Genomic DNA, 12,480 nt, shown 5'->3' on the forward strand with positions numbered 1-12,480 from the left:
AAGGATAATGCAAAAATAAACTTGGGAACTTTGCATTATGAATTTTATTTTTATATCTACATAAGCATGAGGGAAAGAACTGTATTTTCAGATAATTAAATCCAGAAGAGTTACAAATTTTCATTCGTCCCAAAGATTTTGTCTGGGTATTTCTTCCTTAGCTGTCGTCTTGCAGACACCATCGAAGCATAGATGATGCAGCCCCAGGAGATTAAAACGATGGCAAGCAGCAACTAAACCAAAAATCGCAAAGGAGGTGTGAAATCTACCTGATATTTCCCCTCGCCCCCGTCAGGTTACCGTTGCCGTTGCTAAGGTGGGAATTAAAGTAACAAAGTCGAATAAATGGGGTTCCAGTGGCGGGTACACCCAGCAGCCCTTACGTAAGAAGCGGAAGATCGTATCCTCCAGGAAGAGGCGGAGTCGAGGTGAGGGAGTGAAATGCTTAATTCAGGAATGGATTTTGGAGTTTCTGGGTGCTGAAGAAATAGGGCCTTTCCGCCTGCGGGCCCAGTGAGTCGACACGGTGGGGGCCCGCGATCCCCGGGACTTACCACTGAATAAATCCAGTCCAGCGTGCGACGACTTACTGGCTTCATGGTAAGGAGGCGGCAGCAGTCCGCGGGAGCTGGCGGGAGCTGCGGGCCTTACAGTAACCTCCCAGGCGGTGGCTGCCCGGCGCCAGCAGCCATCTTTTAGCCGGGCACGAGCGCCCGCCCACTCGCTTCGTGCAGCGCTGTCGCTGGCCTCTTCCGCCCGGAGTTGGGGGGCGGTATCACGTGATCGGGGGCCTTGCCCGCCTTTTAGAGACGGGAATAAACGAGAAAATGTTAAAAATTGCTTTTTTTTTTTTTTTGCCAACTAGAGAGATAGGAGATAGGCGTACCTCCACTGGTTTTCTTTCTAGTTGCAATGCAGTATTAATGCAGGATAAGATGCTGTCGTGTCCATATAAAAGTTTATTTGAAAAACAATCCACGTTTTAAATATTACGTCTGGCTCTAAAGCTGGAAGAATTAACGCTTTCTCCCCCGCTCCCTCCCCCACGCCTCCCCGCATCTGATACCACACGATTTAGATGGACGTTCGCCTGTTCATCTTTGACGTAAAAATACCACCCACTCTTTTATATGTGACAAATCGTTGTGGGAACCCCTGTAAATCGAGCCATTCTTCGGAAACGTATAGCGTAATGTATATCTCTAAGAAGAAATACGTGGGACGCGTTACCCGCCATAATGTATCAGTCAAGCAACAAGTGTTTGTTGAGCGTGTCTGATGTTCTTGAACTGCCGCGCGTGAGATACTAAGCCCCGAGCACGGCAGTTTGGTGGGCGAGCGTACCAGGTTCAGCTCTAGAATGTTTGGGGCGCTCACATTTGAGGCCTGAGGAGTAGAATCTGGCAACGGGCCGATTAGGCTCTAGACGTTCTTTATACCTCGCAGTTATCTTAAAACAGTTTTAGTCTAGATTTCAGGGAGTGGGAAGGGGAAGAGCGGAGAAAAACGTGGTCTGTTTAGGGAGGAGTCCAGGCCCTGTTTTGTTAGGTTGTCCTGTTTCTCCCCAGCCTGGAGGGGATCCCTCTCTGAAGACTTTATAGGATACTGGTTGGGCTCTGGTTTGGGATCCCGTTGGACTCCTGGTGTTGCTTCCGGGAGGCGTACAACAGGAGGTGAGAGACTTCAAGTCCATCTAACAATTCCCCTATCTAGACACTAAAGATAATTTCCTAAGTTTCCGCAGAGTTTGGTAAGGTTGAAACGACATCGAACTAGTTCTCGTGTTTTCCGGGTAAGTTAGGGGCGAACATTCAGTCAGTGTCCCCAGTGGCTGAGTACCAGTAACAAGATGGGGAGGGTCGCGCTGCCCTCCTCCCGGGTCTGGAGCGGCGGGGGAGGGGCCGCATTTGGGCCGGTGCGCTGAGCCCCGCCCCCGAGGCCGGCGTCCATCTGCTGCGCATGCGTGGTGAAGGCGGGTGTTGTGTTTTGATGCGCGGGAGCTGGGGGGTGGGTCTCGCTCTCTGCCCTGCTTCCGAGCTGCCATTGGTGATGAGCCCTTTGCGTCACAGGGGTCGCAGCCGCCGCTGGGGTCTCCGCTGTCTCGCGAGGAGGGTGAAGCGCCCCCGCCTGCTCCCGCTTCGGAGGGTAGGCGGAGAAGTCGCCGGGTACGCCTTCGCGGATCCTGCCGTCACCGACCTAGCTTTCTGGGCTGCCGGGAGCTCGCGGCGAGCGCCCCAGCCAGGCCTGCGCCGGCATCCTCCGAGGTGAGTGAGATTCGGAACAATGGGACGCGGGGGTCGGAAGGGCCGTGCGAGTTGGCGCTCCCGCCTGGAGCGGCGCCTCGGGACCCGAGGGTTGCGGTCATGGCCTGCGGGGCTGTCCGGGCCTCGGCGGGCCAGGGCCAGGGCCTCCGAGCGGCTCCTGCGCGCACCTGTGGATTGGTGCGGGCAGGCGAGGGTTGCGCTTCCCACAAGCGCTCCCGAGGGGCGCGAGCCTGGCCGTGTACTGGAAAGAGCTTGGTCTCAGGGAAAAGCAAAAAAGCAATGAGACTGAATCGTGGCGTCACCACTTACAGGATATGTGACCTTGCCTAGGTCCCTTAAGTCCCTGAGCCTGTCTGTAAAATGGGAATAACAATATTTAAGTTCGTTGTGGTTATGTAATGCTCATGGTGCTTATCTTAGTCTAGTGGCAGTTCCGAACCAAAGTAAACGACTATCACCGTGGCTTTGGGACGTGGGACTTGTCTGTGTTGTGTTAAACATTCTGAGCAGAAATTGCCCGTGACTTGTTCATCCATCCAGTTACTGCAGCTTTCCTCATGGGTTGCTGATTGTAGGCTGGAAGGGGGCAGTGCTGAGATGAGCCACATAGTGATTTAAGAGGAAAACGGAGTAGACCTTTTGATAGGTAATTTTCAAGATTATTTAAGATAAATTAAGAAACAGCTGCCCAAGATTTAAGTTAATAGTGGTGAGAGATTTCTGGGTTTTGTCCATGAAATGCAAAGAAAGCTATACAATCAGCTAAAATCAATCATACTTGTCTGGAATGAGTGGTTTTAGAGGCGAACGGTTCCCAGCCAATTCTTTTTGCTGGAATTGGATTAAATTTGATAGGATCTGGATAAATTTGATAGGATCTACTGAGATCCTATGACTTTTGTATCTTCTTTTGGAGTTGATTAAATGCAGTTCAGAGAGGTACAGTGATTTCTTTAAGGTGGCAAGAGGTAGGAACCAGTTTATTTTTAATACTTGGGTGATCTTTCTATTTCATCTACTCGTGAACCCTTTTTAGTCACTTTGCCTAGAAATATTAAGTATAATAATTATATTAAGTATGATGATTATTTTGTTGTTATAAACTATCCTCTGTCTGGACCCATATAATCAGTTATGGGTGATGAGCTACCGAAATTCACTTCGTGTTCACGTAACATAGAGAACATTGTTGAGTTCTTACTGTGCACCAAGCACTGTGCTAAGGGTTTTTATGAAATATGTCCCGTCACACAACCACCTTTTCAATTCCATTTTAGAATTGAGAAAACGTGAGATTTTGAGAAAAAACTTCCTCCAGGTTACACACCTACTAAGTGGTGGCGATTCTCAGCCTTGGCTCTGCAGCAGAATTAACATCACTCCCGCAAATGTAATCAGCAGATGATTAAATTTTATATACAGTGTATGCCATAGATGACTTTTGATTTTTATTGATTTATTTTTTTTGAGACGGAGTCTTGCTCTTTCGCCCAGGCTGGAGTGCAGTGGCGCAGTCTCGGCTCACTGCAAGCTCCGCCTGCCAGGTTCACGCCATTCCCCTGCCTCAGTCTCCCGAGTAGCTGGGACTACAGGCGCCCGTCGCTACGCCCGGCTAATTTTTTGTATTTTTAGTAGAGACAGGGTTTCACCGTGTTAGCCAGGATGGTCTCGATCTCCTGACCTTGTGATCCGCTCACCTCGGCCTCCCAAAGTGCTGGGATTACAGGCATGAGCCACCACGCCCGGCCATAGATGACTTTTGTAGTAAGTCTAACTTTAATTCTACAGAGCAGTTATACTTCGTTTATATCATTGTGCAGTTTTTCAAATATCCAGTCTCCTGAAATGTAGATTCGAGCTTCCTGATTCTTTATCTCCCCCATCCATTTTCCCTAGATGTGTGTCCATATTAATTTTGCGAAATTTCCCTGAATTGTTATTATCCTTGTTAAAGCCAGATTTGAGGATTTTTCGGGAAAGGGAAGTTTTGGCTTAATCAGTTTATACTAAAGATGGTGAACTTCATTTAGGATTTGGGAGACAGTTTAGGAAGTGTGACTGGAGGAACTGATTGTCTCCTGTGAGGAAATGTCCTAATTCCTAGAGTGCTAGGATGGAAAACCCGTAACACAGGCTTCTTACAGCACCTGAAGCACTGTGTTTTTCATCGGGTCTACCTTTGCTACTTAAATTCAGAACGTCTCTTGCAGATCAGCCACTCTTTTGTGTGTGTGTGTGTGTGTGTGTGTGTGTGTGTGTGTGTGTGTGTCAGAGTTTCGCTCTTGTTGCCCAGGCTGGAGTGCAGTGGCGTAATCTCGGCTCACTGCAACCTCCGCCTCCGGGGGGTTCAAGCGATTCTCCTGCTTCAGCCTCCCGAGTAGCTGGGATTCCAGGCATGCGCCACTACGCCCGGCGAATTTTTGTATTTTTAGTAGAGACGGGGTTTCTCCATGTTGGTCAGGCTGGTCTCGAACTCCCGACCCAGCCTCCCAAAGGGTTGAGATTACAGGCGTGAGCCACCGCGCCCGGCCAGCAAATCAACCACTCTTAATCTGTATCTAGTCATCCCAGTTTTTATGCCTTAATTTGTATTTTTAAACAGCTTTGTTAAGATTACATTCCGGGCTGGGCGCGGTAGCTTACGCCTGTAATCCCAGCGCTTTGGGAGGCCGAGACGGGCGGATCTCAAGGTCAGGAGATCGAGACCATCCTGGCTAACACGGTGAAACCCCGTCTCTACTAAAAATACAAAAAAAAAAAAAAAAAAAAAAATGCCGAGCGTGGTGGCGGGCGCGTGTAATCCCAGCTACTACTGGGAAGGCTGAGGCAGGAGAATGGTGTGAACCCGGGAGGCGGAGCTTGCAGTGAGCCACGATCGCGCCACTGCACTCCAGCCTGGGCGACAGAGCAAGACTCTGTCTCAAAAAATAAAATAAAAGATTACATTCCATCCATAAAGTTCACCCGTTTAAAGTTTGTAAGTCAATGATTTTTTAGTATGTTTACAGAGTTGTACAACCATCACAATAATTAATTGTAGAACATTTTCATCACCCCAGAAATAAACCTCTTTACTGCCCCAGCAGCAGCCACCAGCCTCATTTCATCTCTCTAGATTTGCCTATTCTGGACATTTCATATAAAAGGTATCATACAATATGTGGGTTCTTGTGAATTTTTTTTTTCATTCATTTAGCATAATAAAAAGTTTCATCCATGTTACAACATGGTACCAGTACTTTGTTCCTTTTTATTGCCAAATAAAATTCCATAGTATGGATAGACCACATTTTATTAATCTGTTAATTAATTGATGGGTATTTGAGTTTCTCCTTTTGAGATATTATGACTAAAGTTGCTGTGAATATTCATATACAGTTTTTTTGTGTGGACAAGTTTTCGTTTCCCTTGGGTATATCTAGGTGTGTAATTGCCGGGTCATATGTTTGACTTCATTTGCGTTTTAAAAAACATTTTAATTTAGTATTTAGTGGTGATTTTGAAGAGCTAATTACTTATTTGATGATCTACATGCATTCCAATTGTTTGATGTTTCTTTCTTTTTTAAAATAGAGACTGGATCTCGCTTTGTTGCCTAGGCTGTCTCAAATTCCTGGCCTCAAGGGTCTCCTGCCTTGGCTTCCCAAAGTGATGGGATTACAGGCGTGAGCCACCGTGCCCCGCCTTTTTGATGTTTCTGATGAACACTGTTTGTTTGTTTGTTTGTTTTGAAACGGTCTCTTTCTGTCGCCCAGGCTGGAGTGAGGTGGTGCAATTATGGCTCACTGCAGCCTGGACCTCCCAGGCTCAGTTAATCCTCCTGCCTCAGCCTCCTGAGTAGCTGGGACTACAGGTGTGCCCATCATGCCCGGCTAAGATTATTCTTTTCAGCTAATGATTCCTGTGTAGAAATACAAGAATGAATTCTAATTTATTATTATTTTTTAACCTGTTATGGAGGACATTACCAGTCATTCATTCACCTTTTACTGTCAAAGTGGTTAACAGGCTTATAAAACTAGAGAAGGGAAGGGTAAGGTTTCATTTTTTAAAAAAATCATACTTTGTTGAGATTTTATTTTATTTGAACTTCAAGTTTACTACCTAATAATTCCCTTTAATAAATTCATTTTCAGCTGTAATTTTTATGTGAACTGGAAGTGTTCAGAAAACACTAAAATTCTATTTCAGAGAACTAAGTGAAGATAAAATGTATTAACTTGGAATTCACGGGTCTTTTTTCCAAGTCCAGTAATCCCTTCATTATATAGAGGAGAAAACTAAAGTCTAGAGTAATGTGGTTTTCTTCACATTAACTAGAGCTAGTTCTAGGTGAAGCCTGGTCTTCAGTCCAGATCTTTTGATAACCTCTTTCATTCCCTCCCAACTTTTCTCTGTTCCTTCCCTCTACCACACACACAGTCTCTGAACTGAAAGGTTTTTATTTTTATGTGTTTCTTTAAATTTCTTGAGTAGGCAGATTAAAAAATGTTAAAAGTAGAGGGAAATGCTGAGAAGATTGTGCAGTATTAGGGTTTTAGACTGTTTATGAACAAAAAAGCAGTATTATGTATTTATAATCCTGCTTTTCCAGACCTTCCAGGACAGTGATGATTTTTTTGCATTTTCAGTCCAGTAAATGGAAGACTAGACATACCTGGACCCCTGAAGAAACGCTTATTTAGCATTAATTGATTCTCTATTAAGTTATGGTTCTGAGAAAGCCAAGATGCCCTAAAGTGAGCAGGTTTAATATGAAAGCTATGGTGGAATACTTGTATTTCAGTCATGAGTTTTGTTGTGGGTTTTGTTTATTGGTTTTTCTTATAGTTTGTTAAGGCCAATGAGTCTATTTAGAAAATTACAATTCTGTTATTTGATTAACTTGACCCCAGTTGACTAGTGATGGAACCTCCTGTGATGAAGGAGGTGGAGGAAGATGAATATTAGGCCCTGGGAAACCAAGGGCCTAGTAGTTTTCTGTTGTTGTTTGTTTATTTGTTTTGAGACAGAGTTTCACTCTTGTCACCCACTGCAGTGGTGCAGTCTCAGCTCACTGCAACCTCTGCCTCCTGCGTTCAAGCGATTCTCCTGTCTCAGCCTCCCAAGTAGCTGGGATTACAGGTGCCTGCCACCATGCCCGGCTAATTTTTGTATTCTTAGTAGAGACAAGGTTTCACAACGTTGGCCAGGCTGGTCTTGAACTCCTGACCTCAGGTGATCTGCCTGCCTTGGCCTCCCAAAGTGCTGGATTACAGGCATGAGCCACCGCGCCTAACTCCCCAATAGTCAATATACTCAAAATGATTAGTATAAAATGCAGCTTTGGAGTTTATGAGATAAAGCCAAAACGCATACTAGATTTCAGCTCTAGCAAAGTTTTGAGCCAATGTAAACTGATAAAACAAACTAATCTTTAATATTCTAGTCATCCTTATGGGAAAGGATAATAGCGAAGGGGACCAAAAACATGATTTCAAGATATTCTGTGGCCTGACTTTTGGATTAAAGAAAAAAGCTAAAGGAAGGCTTATTAGGAATGCTGAATGGAATGAGTGATTAACTGAATATAATAGTGTAGTAATAATAACAGCTGACATTTACTCAGCACCTACTGTGAGCCAGGCACTGCCTCTTGGCTGCTTTTTCATTTATGATTTAATCTTCACTAAAAGTTTCCTCTCCCTTTTTAAAATTAGCTTTCTAAGGTTGAAAAAAGAATCTTTCACTAAAAATCATAGGATTGGTTTAAACAGGTGAACTTTCTGGTGTGTAAGTTATGTCACCAAAGTTGTTTTAGAAAAGTACATACAAAATGTCACAGATAAATCAGTAGTCTGTATTGTTAGTGGCATATGTATATGAAAGGTATAAAGCCATGCATAGAAATAACATCAACTGAGGAGTGTGGTGTTTTTGTTTTTTGTTTTCTAGAGAGTGATAGGAGGGGAAGATAAGGGGCATAACATAAGTGGTGGATACATGGGTATTTGGTAGTTTTTTAAAAATATGTCAGATATTTCTCAAATTATTTTTTAAAAGAATAATAGGATGTTACATAATATTTGAGAGCTTTACTATGTACCAGGTGCCTTTTCTAAGGGCTTTTTACATCTTCACAAACCCTGTGAGGCAGATTCTGTTATCACTGACCTGCAGATGAAATTAAAGCACAGAGATACTAACTGGCACATAGTCACGCTGGTAGTATGGAATCAGGATTCAGTCTTAGGAAATCTGACTTCAGAGCTTATGCTTTAAGCACTATATTACTATGCTACAGTGCCCCTTTATAAAATAAAACAAAAGTAATGGGTCACTTAAGTATTTTCACCAAAATATGTTTCAAGGTCTTTATTTGCATTTTTGTTGAGACTATTTAGTCATTCCTCTATTATCAGATTACTGATATATTTCTTTCCCTTTTACAGATAATGGCATCAGCTGCTAAGGAATTTAAAATGGACAACTTTTCACCTAAAGCTGGCACTAGCAAATTGCAACAGACAGTACCAGCTGATGCATCTCCTGATTCTAAGTGTCCTATATGCTTGGATAGATTTGATAATGTGTCTTACTTAGATCGCTGCTTACATAAGTTCTGTTTTCGCTGTGTACAGGAGTGGTCAAAAAACAAAGCTGAATGCCCACTATGTAAACAGCCCTTTGATTCTATTTTCCATTCTGTGAGGGCAGAAGATGACTTCAAGGAGTATGTCCTAAGGCCTTCGTATAATGGTTCTTTTGTCACCCCTGATCGACGATTTCGCTACCGTACAACTATGACAAGGGAACGAAATGCTTCTGTTTATTCACCTAGTGGTCCTGTGAACAGAAGAACAACAACTCCGCCAGATAGTGGAGTACTGTTTGAAGGGTTAGGCATTTCAACAAGACCTAGAGATGTTGAAATTCCTCAATTTATGAGACAGATTGCAGTAAGGAGGCCAACTACGGCAGATGAAAGATCTTTGCGGAAAATTCAAGAACAAGATATTATTAATTTTAGACGAACTCTTTATCGTGCTGGTGCTCGAGTTAGAAATATTGAAGATGGTGGCCGCTACAGGGATATTTCAGCTGAATTTTTCCGTAGAAATCCAGCTTGCCTTCACAGATTAGTCCCCTGGTTAAAACGTGAACTTACAGTTCTTTTTGGAGCTCATGGATCTTTAGTGAATATTGTCCAGCATATTATCATGAGTAATGTTACTCGCTATGACTTGGAGAGTCAGGCATTTGTGTCTGATTTAAGACCATTTTTACTTAATCGAACTGAGCATTTTATACATGAATTTATCAGTTTTGCCCGATCTCCTTTTAACATGGCAGCCTTTGACCAGCATGCCAATTATGATTGCCCTGCTCCTTCATACGAAGAAGGCAGCCATTCTGATTCTTCAGTCATAACAATATCTCCAGATGAGGCTGAGACCCAAGAGCTGGATATTAATGTAGCCACTGTTAGTCAGGCACCATGGGATGATGAAACTCCAGGACCATCTTACTCAAGCTCAGAGCAGGTACACGTTACTATGTCTTCTCTTTTAAATACTTCTGACAGTTCAGATGAAGAACTTGTCACAGGAGGAACCACGTCTCAGATACAAGGAGTACAAACCAATGACGACCTAAATAATGACAGTGATGATTCTTCAGATAATTGTGTCATTGTTGGGTTTGTTAAACCACTAGCTGAGAGGACCCCAGAACTTGTTGAACTGTCCTCTGATTCTGAGGACTTAGGTTCTTATGAGAAAATGGAGACAGTGAAGACACAAGAACAGGAGCAATCTTACAGTTCTGGTGATAGCGATGTTAGTAGATGCTCATCTCCACACTCTGTCCTTGGAAAGGATGAACAAATAAATAAAGGTCATTGTGATTCTAGTACAAGAATCAAATCAAAGAGGGAAGAGAAACGATCTACATCATTGTCATCTCCCAGAAACCTGAACTCATCTGTAAGAGGAGACAGAGTATATTCTCCATATAACCATAGACACAGAAAGAGAGGAAGATCAAGAAGTTCAGATTCACGTTCTCAGAGTAGAAGTGGGCATGATCAGAAGAATCATAGAAAGCATCATGGGAAGAAAAGAATGAAAAGTAAACGATCCAGAAGCAGGGAAAGTAGCAGACCTAGAGGGAGAAGAGACAAAAAGAGATCAAGAACTAGAGATAGCAGTTGGTCCAGAAGAAGCCAAACTCTGTCTCTAAGTAGTGAAAGCACAAGCAGATCAAGGTCTCGTAGCAGTGATCATGGTAAAAGAAGATCACGGAGCAGAAATAGAGATCGTTATTATTTAAGAAATAATTATGGAAGCAGATACAAATGGGAGTATACTTATTACAGTAGAAACAAGGACAGGGATGGGTACGAATCATCTTACAGGAGGAGGACTCTGTCCAGAGCTCATTATTCTAGACAGTCTTCAAGTCCAGAATTTAGAGTTCAGTCCTTTTCTGAAAGAACAAATGCTAGGAAAAAAAATAATCACAGTGAGAGGAAGTATTACTACTATGAAAGGCACAGATCAAGGAGCCTGTCTAGTAACAGATCAAGGACTGCATCTACCGGGACTGACCGGGTGAGAAATGAAAAGCCTGGAGGGAAACGAAAATACAAAACACGGCATTTGGAGGGTACTAACGAAGTGGCTCAGCCGTCTCGTGAATTTGCTTCTAAAGCAAAGGACAGTCATTACCAAAAATCTTCATCAAAATTGGATGGAAACTACAAAAATGAGAGTGATACCTTTTCAGACAGCCGATCATCAGACAGAGAGACAAAACACAAAAGGAGAAAAAGGAAGACCCGGAGCCTAAGTGTAGAGATAGTTTATGAAGGAAAAGCTACTGATACAACTAAACACCATAAAAAGAAAAAGAAGAAACATAAGAAGAAGCATAAGAAACACCATGGAGATAATGCTTCACGTTCCCCAGTTGTAATTACCATTGACAGTGACAGTGATAAGGATTCTGAAGTAAAGGAGGATACAGAATGTGACAATAGTGGTCCTCAAGACCCTCTACAAAATGAGTTTTTGGCTCCTTCCTTGGAACCATTTGAAACTAAAGATGTAGTTACAATAGAAGCTGAATTTGGTGTGCTGGACAAGGAATGTGATATTGCCACACTTACTAACAACTTGAATAATGCCAACAAAACTGTAGATAATATTCCACCTCTGGCAGCTTCAGTTGAACAAACTCTCGATGTAAGAGAAGAGAGCACCTTTGTTTCTGATTTGGAGAACCAGCCCAGTAACATTGTGTCTATTCAAACTGAGCCATCAAGGCAGTTGCCATCGCCACGGACATCATTAATGTCAGTATGTCTTGGTAGAGACTGTGATATGTCTTAAAACTGCCAAAGCATTTTATTGAGAATTATGATGTTATAAAAAGGAAAAAAGAAGAGTGTCATCTACTGCAGTCTATTTAAAGATGACATTTGGTGAAAACTCTCTTCCTCCTTACAATATTTTAAGTGATTTTTTTTTTTTTTGGTGTTAATTTGTAAAAATCGTTATTTGTTCAAAATGTATGTCCCACCCTCAAAGATATGCACTTTTAAGTGAAGAAAATGATACTGCTAGCAGCTTATTTAAAACTTGGGGTCCTTTTTAAATAAGAAAAATTATATAAATTTTAGAAGTTATTTCATAAAGCCATACGGTATTGACATATTTTTAAGGTAGTCAATGAGTATTTTTGAATTTTTTTTTTTTTGAGAGTTATTCTGGAAATGTGTTATAAGCTAGGAGAATCCCTTTGGACAGTCTTTATTTTTCTTCTTAAAAATTTATATGATTCAAAACCATTTCTTCAGGGTAAATTGAGGCATTTTAATCTGCACAGTTTATCTTATGCCAAAATAAAAATTTACTATTTCCTTTATATACTTGTTTATCTGGACTGCCAGTAAAACAAATGTGTATTCAACAAAAGAAAAAAAATAAAACAGTAACACTTTAAAACAAGAATCAGACATTTTTCTATGCAGTATTTTTTTTTTAAGTATATTTTAGTAAAGTTAAAATCTTGAAAGTAGCTAAGGGCATAATTATGTCATAAATACTGAACTTCAGGTGAACAAACACTTTACAGTTTTAATTATTTTCTTTGATTTTGAGGAGTATCTTATTTGCTTTCTATCAGTAAAAACAGCATTTAACTTGCTAAATAAACATGAAAAACCCTTGTCATA

At 42.1% G+C, this 12,480-nt stretch overlaps 2 protein-coding genes across 4 annotated transcripts; one reads left to right on the forward strand and one right to left on the reverse strand.

Annotated features, from left to right (window-relative positions):
- Positions 1-26: 26 nt before the first annotated feature.
- SMIM27 (small integral membrane protein 27) lies at positions 27-1,362 on the reverse strand. Of its 2 annotated transcripts, none has more exons than XM_054658009.2 (3): positions 1,231-1,362; positions 555-800; positions 27-233 (listed from the first exon to the last, which is right to left on the reverse strand). In XM_054658009.2, the coding sequence occupies exons 2-3, from the start codon at positions 597-599 to the stop codon at positions 111-113; spliced, it is 168 nt and encodes a 55-aa protein (XP_054513984.1). In that variant the 5' UTR covers positions 600-800; positions 1,231-1,362; the 3' UTR covers positions 27-110. The 2 variants fall into 2 exon arrangements, with proteins under 2 accessions (XP_054513984.1, XP_054513983.1); XM_054658008.2 differs by having other exon boundaries at positions 887-1,324.
- Positions 285-12,480, forward strand: TOPORS (TOP1 binding arginine/serine rich protein, E3 ubiquitin ligase). Of its 2 annotated transcripts, none has more exons than XM_001156839.6 (3): positions 285-600; positions 2,070-2,264; positions 8,696-12,480. In XM_001156839.6, exons 1-3 carry the CDS (start codon positions 598-600, stop codon positions 11,633-11,635), a joined length of 3,138 nt encoding a protein of 1,045 aa, XP_001156839.2. In that variant the 5' UTR covers positions 285-597; the 3' UTR covers positions 11,636-12,480. The 2 variants fall into 2 exon arrangements, with proteins under 2 accessions (XP_001156839.2, XP_063643946.1); XM_063787876.1 differs by lacking the exon at positions 285-600 and adding an exon at positions 1,301-1,673.

Source organism: Pan troglodytes, chromosome 11 (assembly GCF_028858775.2).
Source record: "Pan troglodytes isolate AG18354 chromosome 11, NHGRI_mPanTro3-v2.0_pri, whole genome shotgun sequence".
In the NCBI taxonomy this organism is placed as follows: domain Eukaryota; kingdom Metazoa; phylum Chordata; class Mammalia; order Primates; family Hominidae; genus Pan; species Pan troglodytes.

Excerpts from the sequence above, each read along its gene's own strand:
- TOPORS (XM_001156839.6), top strand. Across the intron at positions 2,265-8,695 it reads CTGCGCCGGCATCCTCCGAG|ATAATGGCATCAGCTGCTAA; the intron begins GTGAGTGAGATT and ends TCCCTTTTACAG.
- SMIM27 (XM_054658009.2), bottom strand. The coding sequence starts at position 599 with ATGAAGCCAGTAAGTCGTCGCACGCTGGACTGGATTTATTCAGTG. Across the intron at positions 234-554 it reads TGGACTGGATTTATTCAGTG|TTGCTGCTTGCCATCGTTTT; the intron begins GTAAGTCCCGGG and ends TTTTTGGTTTAG.